The 21277-nt window shown below is 35.1% G+C and overlaps 2 protein-coding genes across 7 annotated transcripts in view; one reads left to right on the top strand and one right to left on the bottom strand.

Moving 5' to 3' along the window:
• Window positions 1–11072, top strand: part of LIN54 (lin-54 DREAM MuvB core complex component) — a 76186-nt gene extending 65114 nt beyond the window's left edge. For all 4 annotated transcript variants that reach the window (XM_060147919.1, XM_060147917.1, XM_060147918.1 and 1 more), the window contains exons 9-13: window positions 395–466; window positions 1465–1567; window positions 1727–1864; window positions 5365–5567; window positions 8274–11072. In XM_060147919.1, coding sequence (XP_060003902.1) covers window positions 395–466; window positions 1465–1567; window positions 1727–1864; window positions 5365–5567; window positions 8274–8475 — 718 coding nt within the window. In that variant the 3' untranslated portion in view covers window positions 8476–11072. The remainder of the gene's footprint in view (window positions 1–394; window positions 467–1464; window positions 1568–1726; window positions 1865–5364; window positions 5568–8273) is intronic.
• Window positions 11073–14602: 3530 nt separating this feature from the next.
• Window positions 14603–21277, bottom strand: part of THAP9 (THAP domain containing 9) — a 21660-nt gene continuing 14985 nt past the window's right edge. For all 3 annotated transcript variants that reach the window (XM_060147914.1, XM_060147916.1, XM_060147915.1), the window contains one exon: window positions 14603–18271. In XM_060147914.1, the coding sequence (XP_060003897.1) occupies window positions 16291–18271 (1981 nt within the window). In that variant the 3' untranslated portion in view covers window positions 14603–16290. The remainder of the gene's footprint in view (window positions 18272–21277) is intronic.

The raw sequence follows: 21277 nt of genomic DNA on the forward strand, positions 1-21277 counted from the left end.
TGGAACCAGTCTACCTCTCCCCTCCCCTCCTAAATTCCAACTTCACACACCCTTTTCTACTTACTACCTTTCATAATTGAATCCCAAAGAGTTTAGAGATTTCAACTTTAGTTCTCTTAGAAGAAAGAGTATATTTTGTGGAATGTTCTTCAGAAACTATTGATAACTTCCTTTTCTTTTTTTTTAATCCATATCTTGGCTCTCTACCTTTCTTTTCATGGTACAGCTTGCTTTTCAACTTAATGTAAATGGGACAACATAAACTTTTATTAGAGATGGGTACATTTGTTAAAGCTTTATTTTAGGAGGAATTTACAGATTAGAGACTTTTCTCAGTTTAAATAGTTACCTTTAATTGATTAAAATGTATATCTTTTTGTTTGTGTCTGTGTAGCATAATGCCATCAGAGTCTGCCAGTCGGCCCAGAAAGCCTTGTAATTGTACAAAATCGCTGTGTTTGAAATTGTAAGTCCTTTTGCTGCTGTTTCCTCATTTGATATAACTGAAAATGCTTTTAAAAGTAAGTGGAGTTGGGCTTCCCTGGTGGCGCAGTGGTTGAGAGTCCGCCTGCCGATGCAGGGGACGCGGGTTCATGCCCTGGTCCGGGAAGATCCCACATGCCGTGGAGCGGCTGGGGCCGTGAGCCATGGCCGCTGAGCCTGCGCGTCCGGAGCCTGTGCTCCACAACGGGAGAGGCCACAACAGTAAGAGGCCTGCGTACCGCAAAAAAAATAAAAATAAAAAATAAGTGGAGTTAACTAAAAATTCTTAACAGACCAATTTCATAAGTCTAAGTAATTAAACATACGAGTGAATGAACACATACGACGGTGTAAAAAGACTCTTTCATTTATTCAGAAGGAAATAATTTTAGAGTCTTTACTACAGATGAGGCACTGGAGTAGGGCTTAGGGATCCAGCTGCATGAGACAGACATGATCTCTGTCCTTACTAATAAATGTGATCTTATTTAGGACCTTTATATTTGGTCTCTTAAATGAGATGATACTCTGAGTAGTTTTTTTTAACTTGTTGATTAATTTGCTTGTTAGTACTGAAGAGATTTGACGTGAAACAGTTAAATAAAAAGCAGTGGTCTTATGGGGGTTTAGAATCCAAAGAAACGTGACAGTAGTTCACATGAGCAGGTTCCACTAATATAATAGAATATAGCCCATGTTTTTCCTTTTTGTGATTTTGAAATAACTTACTTTTGGGGTGCATAAAAATCACATAGCTCTTGTGTTGACAGCTGTTACTACTGGAACTAAGTTTCTAAACCAAAATTCTAGGAGCTGGTGACTTTACTTTTGGGCCTTGTCAGTACCTGTTGTTAACTCTATAAGTTGGTGGCTCTGAATACATTTCTAAAATGCTTTACTGCATATATAATGATAATTTCTAGTTTTGTTTCTCTTAAAAATGACTTTTTTATATGACTTACAATGATTTTTATATTCCAGATACTGTGATTGCTTTGCAAATGGTGAATTTTGCAACAACTGCAATTGTACTAATTGTTATAATAACTTGGAACATGAAAATGAAAGGCAAAAAGCAATAAAGGTGATTATTTCTTGTTTCATTTAACTGACAAAAGTTTACAATTTCACCTGTTTTTTTGTTGAGCTCAAGTATTTTATGAAGAAAATTAATTCCCTTTGCAGAATTTAAGTTTAATCTACTGTGATTTAACATCACTTGATATTTGATCTGTTTTGATAGGCATGCCTTGACAGAAATCCAGAAGCTTTTAAGCCCAAGATAGGGAAAGGAAAGGAGGGAGAATCAGATCGACGTCACAGCAAAGGATGTAATTGCAAACGATCAGGATGTCTTAAAAACTACTGTGAATGCTATGAGGTGAGTTGAGGTTGGGAAAAATAATCTAACCATCTTTTGAAAATAACTTCAGAAAGTGCATACAAAAAAATTTACTTGTAAACTGGGAAATTACTTTGCAATTGCAGTTTGAAAATATTGCAGTTTGAAAAGTCAGCCCAAGGGCCCTAATTTGAGGAAGACCTACCTTCTCGCCTCCCAAGCAGGGCTTCAGAGTAACAGTACCTTTGTTTTGTCATTACAGCTTGGGGTCTCATTAGCAGAGTTACCAGCTCATAACTTCGTGGTCATTGTACCTGAAAGTATGCAAACCACAGCACCAGTTTGTTGATTTTCAATAACAATAACATCAAAGTGGACTGGACACTCTGTAGTAGTGGTTCTCCACTGAGGGGTATTACTACCCAGTTTCTCCCCTACAGACTTTTCGGAAATATATACGGATAATAGCCTGTATTTCAGGGTGCAGTCCTGAGAGTATAGTCTTATCTTGTTCCAAATGCTAGTAGTGCCCTGTTGAAGAACACTGCTCTGTGGAAAATTAAATTATGTTAGAAGGTTTGCCTTGTGAGCATAAAAATAGGTAAGGAGGAATATGTAATTGCTGGATGAGGTTATTGGCTACTGTGAGGTGACTGCATCCATTTTACCATCTAATCATCCCACTCAACTGGCTGTTTTTATTTATGGGTCAGGCAGCATCTTTTCTGGAAAATGTATATTGAAACTCTGCTTTGATAGATGCCGTGTAAATGATCCACTTGTTTTAGACAAAGTACTATATAGTTTGTTATTTTTATTTTCAAAGCTTAAAGAAAGCAATCTAGTCATACCCAAGATTAATCCAAGGTTACTACAATTGGTTTCTTGGTGCGTCCGAAACTCATTCCTACGGCAGTTGGCTCTTCTCATCTGTTATATTTTCATTCGTTCAGATTTCATATGCAGAGGGAAACCTTATTTTAGTTTTGGCCAAAGGCCTTGCCTGGTAAAGTAATACCAGCAAGTACTGCACTCTCCCTTGGCCAGGTGTGCTCTGCTCTAGGAGCGCGTACCTGCAGCCCAGTGCCCAACCCCCATACCAGGTGTGTCGTAGTAAAGATTTTGTGTACTGTATTCTCTCTGTAGTGAATTCTTAATTTACATATTTCAGAGGTCAAATACTCCTCTCAAAAACTACAGTAAAGCAACATTTTTTAGTCCTAAAGTCAGTAGGAGTGAAAATTGCACATAATCAAGATTATTTTTGAAAGTCTCTTAAACAGTGTCGCAGAGTCCAACAAGCCAGTTTTTCATTCACATTGGGAAAGACTGACTCTTGTTTGCACACCTGATGAGATAGGTGGCTTCTGTTCACAGACCGTATCATACAAAAATTGTCATGAATATGTAAGCATGTAAGCTATAAAACCAATTCCACACACAAAAAAGAGAAAATGGAAACTGTTATAAAGCTGGGTCAGAAGGGCAAAGAAAGCCTTTCTTGCATATGGCATTGAACAATCAATACATGCTAAGCATATGAAATTCAGACATACATGAACTAAATAATTGAACTGGTTGACAATTCTGTTAACTAATAGAAGTAGAAAAGGCAGTGGACTGGTTGAAATATGTTGCTCTATCTATTTTGATAAAATCCTTGACATTCAGGACATAAACAATGTCTAATAACTAATATGTTGTTCTAAAAGACCAAGCAATGGAAAAACTTGGAATACAGTGAACTCTGACTAGCAGTGGCCAGTTGGCTCACTGTGAATTACTTATGATGTTGTCTGACAGTTTGTGTTGTTCATCTTTTGAACTGACTTGGCTTTTTTGGTCCAGTTGGTCTGCATCTGGATAAGACATTGATGTCCCTTTCACACGCCTTTCAGGGCTTGTTGATTGAATGAGTGACTGTCCACATTATTTAAGTGATTGTGACTTTTCTTGTGACCTTTTCCCCCCTCCCTCTTTTTTTTTTTTTTTTTGGCCACAAGAGAAGTTGAATTAGCAATGCTAAATGGATGACTTGTATTTGTAATTTCTCCCTCCTGAGTTCCTATTAGACATTATTAGTACCTTTCTTATAATTCTTAAAACTTAATCCAAATTACCATTATCAGTATGTCTTCTTCCCCCGGAGGTTAGGAATTTTATCTCTTCACCATTAGATACTTATTATGTATTGCTTCAGTTGGATACCAGACTGGCTCCTGGTAAATAAGCCGGTTAACTCAAAAGGTATATCCATTTTCTTTTTCCTTTGGTAAATGGAATTTATTAGTGTATTGTAAAAAAGGAGCAGGGTAGGTGTGTTCATAATATGATCCATTTATCTTACTGTAGAGAGGAAGGACAGTAGGCCTGTTTATTTATTTAAATTGATGTGGGTTTGCTCAAGAAAAAGTAGCCAACAAAAGATACTAAAATTTACTAGGAGTCTGGGAAATGTAAATTAAAGAACGAGATCTCACTTTATTAAGAAGAGCTATAGTATACATTGTTGGAGGGAATGTAGGAAAGGCTTCCTTTATCCATTGCTAATGAGATGTGAGGTGTTATAGCCTTTTGAAAAAACAATCTGGCCACATCTATTAAAATTAAAATACATGTACCCTTTGAGCAGTGAGCCCAATTCTAGAAACCTAGCTCATAGAAATAAAAGCGTAATATATACAAAAAAATGTTTTTATGCATTGTTTGTGGAACTCAAGAACTGGAAACAAAACAAATGACCATCAGTAGAGAAGTGAATGCCCAAATAAAATGTGGCACATCCATACCAGGGATTAATAGCCAGTCATTAAACAGGATGAATTCAGCCTATGCCAGATGACTTGGAGGGAGGGATTTCATGAAGTATAGTGTGAGAAAAGGAAGATGCAGAAAAGTGGGTATATGATTATGTAAAACAAACAAAAAAAAAGAAAGACTTCTGTATTGGTGAGTTAATATATGTACATAAAGCCTGTGTTTTTCATAAATATACATATAGTTTATATATCTTTACATGAAAGGACACACTGGTTTAATAAGGACTGTTGAAGGGTTTGGGGACTCTGGACAGGGGATTTATTTAGGGAGGGGGAGGTATTCATAATAAAAATAGTGTCTGAAATTCCTTTGATATGATACTGTGTGTGTGTTTGCATAAGTGGGAGGTCACCAACATGTTAATGGTGATTTGATTGAGGTGGCTGGATTCTGAATGACCCTTATTTTTGAATATTGTATCACTCATTTTTTAATAAAAGAACATTTGTTATTCATATCAGGAGGAAAATCTATAGTGGGGGAAAATTGGCGTGGAAGGCCTCAAACAAACATAGTATAGCCACTTTCAGAGTGGCCAAGAATACTGGACCTATGCACATGCATAGCTGGCCCCTTTAGTGTTTGTCACAAGAGATGTTTCCATTTTATCTATGTCAGTTGACCAGCTAACTCTGTCACCTATTGACTTGATTATGGAGTCTACTATAGTGATGTCTTTTGGTTTTGATTTGGAAGCTTTTCTTTTGTAAATCTTTTAGGCAAAAATAATGTGTTCCTCAATATGCAAATGTATTGGCTGTAAGAATTTTGAAGAAAGCCCAGAAAGAAAGACATTGATGCACTTGGCAGATGCAGCCGAAGTAAGGGTACAGCAACAAACAGCAGCAAAGACTAAGTTATCCTCTCAGATTTCGGACTTGCTTACTAGGCCAACACCAGCTTTGAATAGCGGAGGAGGAAAGTAAGTCAATATTTGAATATCTTTTTATAGTATGATATATTCATTTTTGGTGAAGTTTCTTTTTTGGGGCAAAATTGGGCTCATACTTTTGGTTGTTGCACACCTGACTTTTGCATTTTCTATCTTTAATTACTTGTAAAGGAATTTAAAAGTAACAGAAAAATCACTGTCAGATATATCGTACAGTTCTAAAATGCACAGTAGTGTATTAGGTCACTGTGCTTAATTTAATTGGATTTCTCCCTAATAAGATGAGGGAAATTTGAATAATTTGACAAAAATTTGAATAATTTGACAAACCTTGAAGAAAACCAAAATTTTTATACCTCTTACTGGTTGTGTTGTTATGCACATTTTTTCACATTCTTACCTTCTTACCTTCCCGTGCCCATGTGGCACTTTCCCCACCCTGTTGGAGAGCCTGTCACACACTGTGTTATTGTACCTCCTTATTTCCCTAGACTGCTGAGCTCTGGAGTAGGAAAGCTGGAGCTTTACAGTCAGGCCGACCTGAGTTTAAATCCTGTCTGTGCTCTGCTGTAATTTGTGATTTTGCCAAGCACTTCACCTCTCTGGGCCTTACCTCGGTTTTCTTATCCTTCACATCACCCTTTTCACGTGGCTCTGAGGAGTAAAGCACAGCTTGGCAGGGCCCATTGCACATAGCATGCTGACTTGAATTTGTATTAGAGAGTTTGTTAGAGGTTAATCTGAGGAATTATTAAATGCAATGAGCCTTGAAAATGGTATTTCATTTAAAATGCCAAAGTTGAAATAAGATCCAACTTATAAAAGTAAGGCTTTTGTACAAAATATTTCAGATATTAGTTCTAAAGAACTCTTTCTTGTAACTGGAGTATAATCAGCAAAAAGTTCTTGATTGAATGAAGTGGAAATGGACAGACACCTTAATGAGGGGTATCACAAAGGGTCCTTTCTGGTCATCTGCTTTCAGTAAACCTTAGGTTATTAAGTCTAATCTCTATGAGGAGATTAAAGATATTGCTACACTAAAATATTTACAATTAATTTTTCAACTTGGGAAGATATCTGTTATTATGAAGTGTGAAAGAACACAAAATTATGCACTGTTATCAAAACTAAGTATAAAAAAACTGTATTAAAAGAAGTCCTACTAGCGTATTAACAAGCTTTTGCCTTTGAGTGGCAAAAATTTGATTTTTTTTTTCCATTTTCTTTCCTGTAGTTTCCAAATACTATATAATGAGTGCTACTGTTATACACTATTAATTACTTTTTCAATATTATTGTAATATTAACTATTGTAATATTTTAATATTATATTTTCTAATTTAAAATGCTTTTTATATTTTAAAGATTTCTATACAAATGTATAGCAGCCTAAATCCTGTCACCCTATCTTGTCATAGTGGGCCTTAAGTTCAGACTTCATTCATTTTGTTGTTGTTCTTGTTTTAAAATTTATTTATTTATTTATTTTTGGCTGCGTTGGGTCTTTGTTGCTGTGCACAGGCTTTCTCCAGTTGCGGCGAGTGGGGGCTACTCTTCGTTGCGTCGCGGGCTTCTCATGGTGGTGGCTTCTCTTTGTTGCAGAGCACGGGCTCTAGGCACGTGGGCTCAGTAGTTGTGGCTCTTGGGCTTAGCTGCTCCGCGGCATGTGGGATCTTCCCGGACCAGGGATCGAACCCTTGTCCCCTGCATTGGCAGGCAGATTCTTAACCACTGTGCCACCAGGGAAGTCCCAGACTTCATTCATTTTGTTTTGCAGTTTCCTTCTATCAGTGACTGCTTACTTACAGGTCGTTGAGTTACTGGTTAGATTAGGTTACCTGGTTTTGTTTCTTAGGCTCTACGACTTGGCTACATATAACTAGCCTCGGGATGGATTCCTCTGCTTTAATACTCAATAGTTCAGGTCTTTATGAATAAACTCCATGTACAGAACAGCATTGGGTGTCCCTGTTGTTTCGTTTTTGATATCATGGAATAATGCAAAATTTTGGTGCGCTTTTTTTTTTTCACAAACATTATATGGGACTATGGGAAAGTGCTTTATTTTCCATGTTGTCCAGGAGATAGTGCTTTCAATTTCCAATATTATTCATTCATTCAGCAAATATTCATGGGGTGTCTCTGTGTCAGGCACTGTTGTAGGCAGTGCAGAAACAACAGTAAATAAAACAAAAACTGCACTCAGAGCTTATATACATGAATCAGGAGGACTTTTGTTATAGCAGTATCCAGTTAACATGTAGAGTTACATTTCTGTTAACCAGGTAACTTTGTCTAGGTTATATGTATTTTACGTAAAACGTTATATATAATTTTTTTTTTTTTTTTTTTTTTTTTTTTGCGGTACGCGGGCCTCTCACTGTTGTGGCCTCTCCCGTTGCGGAGCACAGGCTCCAGACGTGCAGGCTCAGCGGCCATGGCTCATGGGCCTAGCCGCTCCACGGCATGTGGAATCTTCCCGGACCGGGGCACGAACCCGTGTCCCCTGCCTTGGCAGGCGGATTCTTAACTGCTGCACCACCAGGGAAGCCCAGGTCTAACTTTTTAAAAACTCTCTGGGATGTGCTTTTGTTCATCGCACATACTGTGATGTTCAGTGTGCTTGCTGAATCGTGAAAATGTCGACAGAGATTTCTAGGTGAAAGAATGTCAGCCACTCTTGCTGTTATTCAACACCATCATCATCTCTCTCTTTCTTAAAAATCATTTCAGATTGCCATTTACGTTTGTCACTAAGGAAGTAGCTGAAGCCACGTGTAATTGCCTTCTTGCCCAGGCAGAGCAGGCAGACAAGAAGGGGAAATCAAAGGCAGCAGCTGAACGGATGATACTTGAGGAATTTGGGCGATGTTTGATGAGCGTCATCAACTCTGCAGGAAAAGCAAAAAGTGACCCTTGTGCCATGAATTGCTAACTCTTGCACAAAAGACTGATAAATCGAACTGTACAGAAAATTGAAGGTGCAGGGACACTTGATTTTCTGGAAGATAGTTTAACAATTATTGTATTGTTAATTCAGTCTTGTGAGACCTGAAATTATAATATTGAAAGAGGAGAAATTTTAAACGAGGAAATTACATTTTAAATCTTAGTTAAATCTGCTTATGCCCCTTCTAAATTGAATTTTTCTTTATTGTATTATATGGATTTTTAATTTGCTTGGGTTTCTTAAGAACTAGATGTTCTGTCCTTCTCATTCTATTGACGAAGAACATTTATAAATTACTATTATATAATTTATAATGTATGGCGTTGTATGACTTTGTTCCAGTAGAAAAAGCCAAAGAAGCACTGGTATTACCCGGTCATTCTTTGGTACTAGATCTAGAATATAAGCAGATATTATGTCTACATAAACGATGTCTTATGAAACATATTCAAATGACATTTTGTGTTTAGAAAAGCACTATCTTTTTAAGAAAAATCAACATTTTAGGGTGGATTCTGGAATATATCCTGTTGTCACTTTGGGAATTGTCAGAAGGGGAAGTACTCTGTAGGCACACTTTAAAAAAGTTATTTTGTTTTTTTAAAAAACATATAAAGTGTTAATGGACAGAAAATAATTCTCAAAGGGCAGACAATTTGTTTCTATAATAAGAAGTGACTAAGAAATGCTCTGGGATGTTTCCATTTTCTTTCAAGGAGGCGGTATGTATTTGAAATAATAAACTGTCAGTGATTAAGGGGTACTATTAAAATGAGCGGTGCATATGAATAGAAGTAAACATTATGATTATGTAGTGATAAAATAGAACCTTACATAATTACCAGTTAACAAATTTGGCTTGGATGGAGAAATAAAGAATATTGAAGCTCTAAGAGATGAATTTAGAGAAGGAGTTTTCATCTATACAAACAGTTCTTTTTATAGACTTTTGAACTAAGATGTTTCAAACCAATCTATGACTCTTACTTGATTTACTGAAAGGGGCCTCCTAACAAAGCTTTCAAAATTGTAGTGGGATTTCTTTTTATAAGGGAAGCTTATTATGGCATTATTTTTAGCCAGTGATTTGGTTAGCTAAAGGAATGAGTGTTTTCATATAATTACTAAGATAACCTAAATCATTTTCAGTAATTCAGAATTCAAAAGCTTTATGAATTTAAGAGCCTGTTATAATAGGACTCTGGATTTTATGATGAGAAAAAACCATGTTGGAATTCAGGCATTTTGCTAGGTACCTTAATCCTCAGTAATTAGTAGTATATGATTATTACATTTCCTACAAGGAATCTATAGTTGTATGTATTAAGTGTGTATATATGTTCATATGAACATGCAAGATATAGGCAATAGAAATTAAGTAATCCAAAAAAGATTCCGTTATTCATTAAGCATCTTCCTTTTAAAATTTGGATTTATAAAATTATAGTGCAGTAACTTTAAATGTAGATAGTGCAAACATTCTTAGCACCTCAATCTAGTATGTTTAATTAAAATTTGTAAAAATGTAAACTAGTGTAAGAGGATAAAATAATATCTAATCAAGTTATTTTTCAAAAGATTACAGTACCTTTTTTGTCTAAACCTAAACTTTGTTCATTCTGTATATATTCTGTGTTTAATTCTAATTGCACCTTTGTGATGTGTATTTATATACAGTGTGCATAAAATGTTTGTGAAATTTGGATTACAGTTGTAGATTATGTATGATGGCATTGCTTGAGAATGTTTTGCTTGTAAAAATTTGAAGGTGCAATCAAATGCTACTAGTTTTTCTGATTTTCAGGAAGCTATCTAAAGTATTAAGACTTTTCCTTCCTGTGTAGTACTTACTAAACAACTTTTTGTATTTAGGCATTTGCATCAAATTGCTGAACAAGATTAATATCCACATTAATTCAACAATTTTAAAAGACTATTTGGGGAGGGTTGGGTATATAATTTTTTAGCTCTATTTACATCCCAAAGTAGAAAGATTAAATTTATATTTACTAGAGCTATTCAAAGAATACACTTTTCTATATTGTAAAAACAGGACAGCAAAGTAAATCATACAGAAAATAAACATTTATACTATTCTGTAAAAAAAGGGTTTGCATTTTTTCTTTAATAACACCACTTTTAACCATTTAAGATGCAAGAAACCTTTTAAAATATCTGCTATTAAGTAAATTTGACATTACTTCTGAAAGCACACAACTAAAAAATAAATCTATCATTTTGCCCAGTTATCATTAACTATAAATTGCTTTGAAATGAGAATATGTCTTGTCTTTTTTCCACTGTTTCTTTTAAGGGCAGAAACTCTTTTCTCTTAATGTTTGATGTTCTTATGATGAGCACCTTTCTTAATTTCCTTTTCTCTCAAGAACTAAAAGCAACCTGTAGGTCTTACCTCTGGACTATTATGGGAAACAGAAACTTAATGTTACAGGTAAAAAAAACAAGCGGAGCAGTGACCTTGGGGGAGAGACTACTGTTTTGGCTTCCCCATTCTTTGATATGGACAACTGACATTTTCTCAGTCTTATGTAAAATGTGAATAAAAATACCTTTAGAAAAGTTTTCTATTTTTATTATTTTATAACACAAATAGCTAAGAAAATGAATGCTTCTTATGTAAATGCAGCTTCAAACCAGGACCTCCAGCCCTGTGATCATATTGCATCCCTTATGTGTTTTATAAAGGAATTCTGGAGCAGCAGCCCAAAGGAGAGGGAAGCCAACCAGCTAGAAAGCCTTGACTATTGTAGTTATTTTTCATTATGTAAATAACTTAGGACTTTTTTTTCCTTGTTAGGGCTTCTTTAATGCACATTTTGTCCTTATCTATAGACCAAATGTGAGCTTTATAATCCAAGTGATTTTATAAGATGTTAAGATATAAAGGCTTTAATTAAAATTTTGTTTAAAAATTGTCTTATGAAAGCATTTAAGGCATTTTTAGTTTATTCAAAAGCCATAAGGGTATATGCAGGGTAATGTTTAAAGCCACAGACTTTAGTGTAACTCTGTAGTTTAGTATATTAGTAAATGAAATCTGGCAATATGTAAAAAAAAAAAAAACCATCATGACTAGGTTGGGTTTATCCCAGAAATAAAAAGTTGACCCAACATTCAAAGAAATCTATGTAGTTCAGTGTGTCAGCATACAAAACAAAAACTACATGACCATCTCAAAAATTGCAGAAAACCACCTTTTGAATATACCAAGTACTACTAGATTATATGCTTTAAAAGGGTGAATACTGTGGTATGTAAATTATCTCTCAAAAAGTTTTTTTTCCAAAAAGGTGCAGAAAATCCTCTGACAAAATTCAACACCCATTTATGATTTAAAAAAAAAAAAAAGCTCTTCAGCAAATTAGGAATAGAAGGGATCCTCAACCAAAAAAGCCTACAGCTAACATCATATGAATAGTGAAGACTGAATGCTTCCCCCTAAGATTGGGAACAAAACCCTCCTCTAAAACGTTGTGTCTGAGGTCACTGTACAATAAATTTTTTTTTAACAAAAATTATAGATTGGGAATGAATAAATATGACAGTATCTATTTGTGGATGGTGTGATGTGATTGCCTATATAGGAAAGTCAAAGGATCTTAATAAAAAGGTACCAGAACTAATAAGTGGGTTTAGCAACATTAGTATGCAAAAGTGTATTTCTATGTAGTAGCAATGAACACTTAGAAACTGAAATTCTAAAATTAGCATTTATAGTAGCACCACAAAACATGAAATGTACAAAAATATGTATAAGATCTGTATGTGAAATGTAGAAAAACATTGATTTAAAAAAATCAAAGACGACCTTCAAAAATATATACATATTATCGTATTCATGGATTGGAACATTAAATGTTATTAAGATATCATCTCTCCCCAAATTAATCTATAGATTCAACGTAACTCCAGTCAAAATCCCAGCAGGAATTTTTGTAAAAACAAGCTGATTATAAAATTTATATGGAAAGGTACTAGAATAGCCAAACATTTTTTTAAAAAGAACAAAGTTTGGGCTTCCCTGGTGGCGCAGTGGTTGAGAGTCCGCCTGCCAATGCAGGGAACATGGGTTCGTGCCCCGGTCCGGGAAGATCCCACATGCTGCAGAGCAGCTGGGCCCGTGAGCCATGGCCGCTGAGCCTGCGCGTCCGGAGCCCGTGCTCCGCAATGGGAGAGGCCACAACAGTGAGAGGCCTGGGTACCACAAAAAAAAAACAACAACAACAACAAAGTTTGAGGATTCCTACTTGACTTCAAGACTTATATAAGGCTAATCAAGATAATGTGGTATTGATGAAAGATCCATGGATCAAGGGAACAGAATAGAGAGCCCAGAAATAGATCCATATTTATGTGGTCAGTTTTTGACAAGGGATCAAAGGTAATTCACTGGAAAAGGACAGCCCTTTAACAAATGGTGCTGGGATACCATCAATATGTGAAAATATGAACTTATACCACACACCAAAATCAACTGAAAATAGATCATAACCTAAATGCAAAACCTAAAACTGCAAAATATCTACAAGAAAACAGGAAGAAAAATCTGTGTCCTTGGTTTAGACGAAACTAAGAAGTATGATCCCTAAAAGAAAAAAGAGTCAATAAATTAGACTTATCAAAATTAATGTCTGTTCTTCAAAACACTGAAAAAGTAAAAGCCACATTATAACCTTTAAAAATTGTGAACCACTATGTTGTACACCTGAAACTAATACTGTACATCAACTACACCTCAGTAAAAATAAAAAGCCACAGACTGGGAGAAGGTATTTGCAGGACTCATTTGATAATGCACTTGTATCCAGAATATATAACTAACATTCAATAAGAAAACAACCAACCAACCTTAAAATATGGGGAAGAGACTTGAACAGACATTTCGCCTAAGAAGACTGTGAATGGCACATAAGCCTATGAAAAGATGTTCAGCATCATTAGTCATTAGAAAAATGGAACTGAAAGCCACAGTGACATATCACTGCACACCCATTAGAATGGCTAATTCAAAACAAAACCCTGACAATACCAAGAGCTAGGGAGGAAGCAGAAGAACTAGAACTTTTCATACATAACTGGTTGAAGTACTGCATGGTGGTACATCACTTTGCAAAAAAAACAGTTCAGGCAGTGTGTTATAAAGTAAAACATACTTACCATGTGACCCACTGTATGGGTACAACACATTTTTTATTTACCCATTCATCAGTTGGACATTTTTTAGCTATTATAATGCTGCTATGAAATTTGTACATTTCTCTTGGGTGTATGCCCATTGGTAGAACTGCTGGGTCACATGGCAATTCTACATTTAACTAACCTTTTGAAGAACTGCCAGGCTGTTTTCCAAAGTGTGCATTCCCACCAACATTGTATGAGGGTTCCAGTTTATCGATATTCTTGCCAACACTTGTTACCTGTCGTTTTTATTATAGCCATCCTAGTGGGTGTGATGTGACATCTCACTGTGGTTTTGTTTTGCATTTCCCAGACGGCTAAGTTTGTTGAGCACATACTCATGTATTACAGGCCATTTGTGTATCTCCTTTGAAAAATAACTATTCATATTTTTTACCCATTTAAAAATTAGGGTTATTTGTCCTTTATTATTGTTCTTTGTATACTCTAGATACAAGTCCTTTATCAGATATATGATTTGCAAAAATTTTCTGTGTGTTGTCTTTCACTTTCTTGATGGTGTCCTTTGAAGCACAAGTTTTTAATTTTGCTGCATTACAATTTATTTTGTTTTGCTTGTGCTTTTGGTGTCATATCTAAGAAACTATTGCCTAATCCAAGTCTCCAAGATATACTCTATTTTATTCTAAGAGTTTTACAGTTGTACCTCTTACATTTGGGTCTTTGTTCCATTTAGAGTTAACATCTTTGCATGTGCATATCCAGCACTATTTGTTGAAAGTAAGAAGAATAAATTTCTGAAAGGAATGTCTGTTTTCTCCGAAGGGGGAAAAAAAAAAAGAACAAGGGTGTTGAGTAGAAATTGTAAACTAAATTACCCTAATCAAATATGAACAAATAATTTATTTAAAAAATTTCACTGTCAAGCATATCATATCAAGTAAATCTGACATCACACTTGTACCACTTCACTAGGGCAAGAGCAATTAACTGTGCTAATGGCAGTGATGGAAAGATTCTTGTCTTCAAAGTTTGTCCAATTTATCCAGCACTTAAACAGCGCAAAACACTATTTTAAGAAATTACAGAATATATAGGACGTGAGTGAAATGTAACAGCAAAGAACATAAGACGCTACAGATATGAACCTAATTTTAAGTAAAGATCAAGTACAAAACTTGGATTCATATAAGCAATAAGATAAAGGTGGTGATGTATAAACAGGCTTCCTTTAAATAAGATTTATCCCAGTGCATCTAAACTCATTCTACTGCCAACAAAACAAAACCCACAATATTTAGACTTCTCAGCAATAGCCCCTCATAAAATGTAGTACAGTACAACTCTGGTTACATTTCAGAATTGAAGCCGTTGTTTGAGGTAGAACCAGCAGAAATATATCAAAATACACTATTTAAGGGGAATTTCAACTCATAAAACTAAACTTTCACCTACTCATTAGTCTTTTACAACTTTAAGTTTTCATATTAACTGTACTTTGTGAACATTTCACTCAATGACAATAAGAGTAGATATTTTACATTCACAGGCGAAAAATGTGCTTGTTTCTTCTTTTTCCATTAAAATACTCCCATTTGTGAAACAAATGTTTTTCTATTTATCGTTTCAGATCTGGGTATTAGAGAATGGAGAATATTGTTCTTAGTATGTTTCCGTCTTCAGATTATTTAAGCTAAATTTCTGAAAAAACTCATTATGTAATTAGGACAAATTTTTTCACTCTCATTGACTCAACTGACCATCTTTTTCCAATTTATTAATCACATGCTATGAAATGCCATTATTCAACACTGAAAATATGTTTCATTATTTTCCTCTTCAGAAAGAGAAGTTGAAATAAGGGCTTCTTTTCATTCTCTGATGAGCACTGCGCTCCTCCAACAGAAGTCAAGTAAGTATCCACTCTATTTTATTACTTGAAAGTAGTATTTTGAAGTCCAGAGACAATGGACTGTGAAGATTACATCTCCTATGTATTCCCCAGACAACATTTCCCAGCTTGGTTGCAGCACAAGGAATCATCTCATGGTTCGTGTTTACCTTCTGCCTGATAAAGCATAATGATTTCTATTTTAGGGTACCCCAGCAAAAGGATTTTGATGGTGGTGGTGTCTGATGTTTAATTTAGACTAATTTTCATGTGTAAGTAAAGATTATATTCAAGGTTTGATAGGCATTCTATTTTTTTTTTTTTTTTTTTTTTTTTTTTTTTAGTGTTAACATTCTTAAGAGCTGAAAACCAAAGCTCTTTTAGGGAATGTAGTCTTTATAAAAAGGGTCGATGTTTTGGTGACTCCTCGTCATTATTCTCCCTTGTTTTCGAAGTATGTCCAGTCAGATTAATCAGTCGTATAACAGTAAATTCAAAGACAGCACCTGTTGGCTAGTCTGTTCCTACTGACTGACTTACTGCTTTCTACATTTTGGGTAACTCTGAAATGCTTGCAAGTTCCACCAAAGTCCGAGCAGATTTGATAATACGCATGATAGAAATTCCTAAGTCGGAACCACAAACTTGTCCACTCTGCAGAATGGTCAATTTGAAAAATATAGTAAGTTGAATTTTAAAGTAAATGTTGACCAATTATTTTTAATAAAAATTAATATATTTTAGGTCCTTCATTTGAACAGACAGCCGTCGTTCCTTAGCAAATGCCTGTATTTATTGGTATTAGCAAAACTTGAACATCTGTAATTCTGTAAAGATGACCAGTGTTTCCTTGACAAAGTTTTTGTTTCAGTTCTTTCTGAATGGTGTTTTAAAGGGTACTGAGTTACACCTTTAGCTCTGACCTTTAAGAAACAGATTATTATGTCCTTTAGTAACTTTACAAAGTGATTGATGGCACACACTTCTCCATCAAAGAGATGCTTATCTAAATCTACAAAAAGATAAATATGCCCGGAAAGCTCATGTAATATTTTTTGCTGAAGATAAAATTCCCTCTGTTTAGGAAGTAGTAGTTCATAAACTGCCATCCTTGAATGGGTTCTTACGACTCGCTCACAAATATCTATGACTCGGCACAAACTTTCTGAAGGGAAATGCAAGCCATTTTCCTTTTTAACACATAACAGTGATCCAATTTTAGAGGATTTGAGATCTGATGCATATAGTGCACTGATGCAGTCCTCACATGTTAAAAGAGCTGATAACTTATTTGCAATATAACCAGCACACCAGGTAAGATTTTGCCTATGATCTGACAGGTCTAGTAATGCCTCACTTAGCGAACAGTCAGACCAGTCTTGGCAAATATCCTCTTTGCGAAAAAGAGTCTTTATAACGCTGATACCATACTGACGCTGAACTGTCCAAAGGGCCAAGTCCGTCCTTCGAGCAACTGAAATGTCAAGGATGCTTACTTCACCTAGAAAAACCTCATCTTGTAATCTGTATCTGGTCTCCAAATTATGGTAAGCTTTCTGGAATGCCATGCAGGTAGGGTTAGAACTGGTTACCAATACCTGTCTAAGCATCTTTAGAAATAATTCCAGATGATCTTGACTGAATTTGTAAGTCAGAAGATATGGAAAAGGCATGACTTTTGGGGAAACGTAATTTTGGTAGAGCCATTTTAAGCTCTCAGCATTAAGCAAAAATCCCAGGAATCCCAGTTTTCGCTTACCTTTAATTATTTGATTATTGCTAATGTCAGATAATGTAACAAAAATAGTCTTGGCTTCAATTAACACATGGTTGATTTTATTAAAAGTTTCGGGTAATAGAGGTCCTTTAAGTCCCTTTCCATAATAGTTCCTACTATTAAAAATGTCAAACAGATTGTTAATTAAGCGTAAGAACTGGATGGTACCAATACAGTTTTGAAAAGGAGGCAGGCCTAATGACAGCAAACATTCTAACGCGCTGGCCACGCTCTCACTGAAGAGTTGGGCAGCACAATTCATTTTCAGTATGTGGTTCTTCAAATTTGCAAGTTTTCTTGGGATTTTCTCCATATTTGATAATTCCTGTTCCTCTAGTGCTGCTAACCCCACAAGGTGCTGCCAGTGTGCTGTGCCATTAATGAACTGAATGCTTTGAAAATTCTGAAATGCATTTCTTATTAATCTAAGCAAGTGGCAAGAATCAAAGAAGTATGCAATCTGTTGACTAGAAGATGAAGGATGCTGAAATGTACACTTCATGTTGTCTCCATCAAGATGTATCCCCAATGCTTTTGCCATCTGAACACTGTGAGCTGTAGCATCAGACGTGACAGCTAGAACTGTGATCCCTATGTCACTCAGTTTGCCAATCGTCAGACGAAGCAGCTGAGCTTGAAAATATCCAGACGCCCTGTTTACAAAAAAATAACCAAGAGGTGTCCTCCAGTGACCAGAAATACCCACTGCCATGAGCAAAATAGTTTCTGAGGCAAGTGGCGTTTCATCAGCATCAAGTTTGCCAAGACCAAAGTCCATAAACCCTAGCAAATGGTGACTGCTGGGGTCCCACTGAAGTTGTTGCTTGAGAGATATACCTTTTATTATCAGTGAACAATACTGATATAGCTGGTCTCCATTCTCTACTTTTTGTTGAAGAAAAGAAAAAACGTTGCTGCTGAAACCTGGACCGGGTTTGCATTTGGACAGCCATCTAGAAAATGTAAAAAATGAAAAACATAAAACACAAATGAAGAAATTAAAAAAGGGAAAATGCCTTAAATGGCATTTTCTACTAAAGTAGCCTCAAATCGCTGTTGAAATAAAGCCAAGTATAGTAGCCAAATTCTATCAACATTTCAAGCATATATTCATAGTTATGATAAAATAGATAATAGAGAAACTTAGAAACACAGAATAGCAACTGAAGATGCAAACATACCACAACATTTTTAACTTCTTACTCACTTCTTAATAAAAATCAATTACCCAGTTTGTTCTCATTGATGTGTTTGTAATTTAGATCATAAACCAGTCTTACCTGTACATTCACTGAGATGAGAAAACTGTTGAGGGGGAAAGAAACTGAGAACAGCTAGTACATCTACCCCATTTTATAGATGAGGAAACTGGGAGGAAGAGGGAGAGGTTAAGTTGCCTGGCCCATGTTGTGCTGCTAGTCATGCACAAATGTGAAAACTAGCTTTCCTGAGGCCCTTGTTCAGTGCTTTTTCTCACTGCTCTTCGAATTATGCCCTTTGGGGCAATAGAGTGTCTGCATCTGTTTGCTCCTATCCAAAGTACCTACACTATTATCTTTATCTTAGGAGTTCTTTCATAGTATTTCTTTGATCTTCCCAAACTGCTGATTATTCTTTTCTATTTCTGTTAGTGTCTGTCACTAACAAACAGAATTCTTTTCACTCAGTTCTAATTTACACTTTCTAATTTGTTATAGATCAGGAAAGGAAGTAGCCAAGTTTAATAATTGTCTAAAATAAGACTAAATGGATTCTGAGGTAGACTGAAGTGTTCATCTTCACTGAAGTTTACTTTTATAACTCAAATGACTTTTTTTTTAAGGTTGAATTTCTGATTTTGGGGCTATATTCCAGGCTGCCAAGGTTTCTTCCTGGACAGCCATCTCTATTTAATAGAAATTTTAATGTACTTCCAGAAGTATTTCAGGACAGGGCTTTCCAAATATTTTGCTGCAACCAAGAAGTTTCATGAACACAATCTACCCTTACTATATGCCAGGTACAAATATACGTGTGTATATAAATGTATATACAAAATTTAATGCCACTTATGACCCACTAAATTGATTTCAAGATGCACTAACAGATCTGAAAAACAGAGTTACAGAATGCAAAAGACATACTCTGACTATTTAGGAGACAAAAGTATTAATCAGTTGTTTATATTTAAAAACAGGGCAAAATAATAAGACAATGAGAAAACAGAATAGTGGCTCTCCACCAGGGTGCTACAGCCCACTAGTACATTGAAAAGCCTTTTCAAGTGTGTCACCAAATTTTAATCAGTTGTTTAAAATTTATTCTTTTGCAGTAGGATTCTCAAATGAACACTAAAGATGCTAAATATGTTACATGTGCAGTAAGTATCTAATGAAACTACTTAATGCTTCAAGGTAAAAGTTCTAGTTTAAATAGGTTAAAAAAGCTTATGTTCCGGTGAGCTTGCTTTTTAAATGAAAATTAAATGGTATCTTAATGTCCACAACTACTAGAATGATGTTTCTCAGGCAGAAAAATATGTGGACTTGTTGATTTTTTCTTTTTAAGTTTTTAAAACTGAGAGTAGAAACACTCAAACCAAGTTTTTAGTGTTGTAGGGAAGTGACTGATTTCTCTCTCAAACCAACTTTTTTCCCCAATTAAAATGAAAAAAAACTTTTTCTGATTGTATAAAATGACACATCCATTTTTTAAAATACTGAAAGAATATAGAAAAGTGCAAAAAAGTAAAAATCACTGTTACTACATGAACTTATTTACAAAACAAAAATAGACTCAAAGACATAGAAAACAAACGCATGGTTACCAAAGGGGTGGCACGGGGTGGGGGCCCGGAGGGATAAATTGGGAATTTGGGATTAGCAGATACACACCACTATATATAAAATAGAGAAACAACAAGGGCCTATTGTATAGCACAGGGAACTATATTCAATATCTTGTAATAACTGAAAATGGAAAAGAATCCCAAAAAGAATATATATATGTATATCTAAATCACCTTCCTGTACACCTGAAACAACATAGCATTGTAAATCAGCTACACTCCAATAAATAAATAAATAGATATTTTTAAAAAATCACTTAATATTTCAGGGACATTCTTCCAGATCTCTTTATGTATACATAACTAGATATAATTTTCAAAAATTATACTGAACCTATTTTTCTTTACTATAGTAATGTTATAGACATACTTTTGCATGTTCTTAACTACTGACCTACAGCAATATTTTAAGTGTACACATAGTAAAACTAAAGCATAAATAATTGAACCAACCTGTATTGAAGGACACTTAGGTTGTTTCTAATTTTTAAACAATACAAAGAGCAACACAATGTGTGTTTGTGGGCACACATACAGTTATACATATCTATGTCATTTATGCAATTCCTAGGAGTAGGATGCAGGGGTAAATTTACTTATGCATGTATTAGAATAAATGAACTCAACTTTTAAAGAAGTTTTGGGCTGCAGGTGCACATAATTGAGTCAATTTAAATATAATTCACATTCCCAAATTGTCCTTCAGACAGTTTATACCAATTATAATTGACATACTCATCAATATATTTTAAATTAAACATTAGCTTAGTTATGGAATAATTATAGGGAGTCACTTGGGTAGCTTAAAGCTCTGCTTAGGAAAAATATTGTGCTGAAGAGCCATAATGCTGAGCTGGGTGTTCTTTTTTAAGACTATTAGCTCCTCCCACTGTCTTGGTTATTTCTGAAGCTCTCACATCAACTCACCTATACAGGGAGCTAATTTACTAAACTGCAATGAATACCAAAATAGAAAATTAAATTAGGAACAGAAACAATCTACTAAGATCATACTAAATGTATCACTATTATAATTAGGAAAGCTGAGGGTGCTATGACATTATTTCAAAGGAGCTGTGAAAACAAACTACCTTAAAGACCCAAAGCTCTGGAATTATAAGAAGCAGAGCCG

The sequence above is a fragment of the Lagenorhynchus albirostris genome, chromosome 4 (assembly GCF_949774975.1).
Source record: "Lagenorhynchus albirostris chromosome 4, mLagAlb1.1, whole genome shotgun sequence".
In the NCBI taxonomy this organism is placed as follows: Eukaryota; Metazoa; Chordata; class Mammalia; order Artiodactyla; family Delphinidae; genus Lagenorhynchus; species Lagenorhynchus albirostris.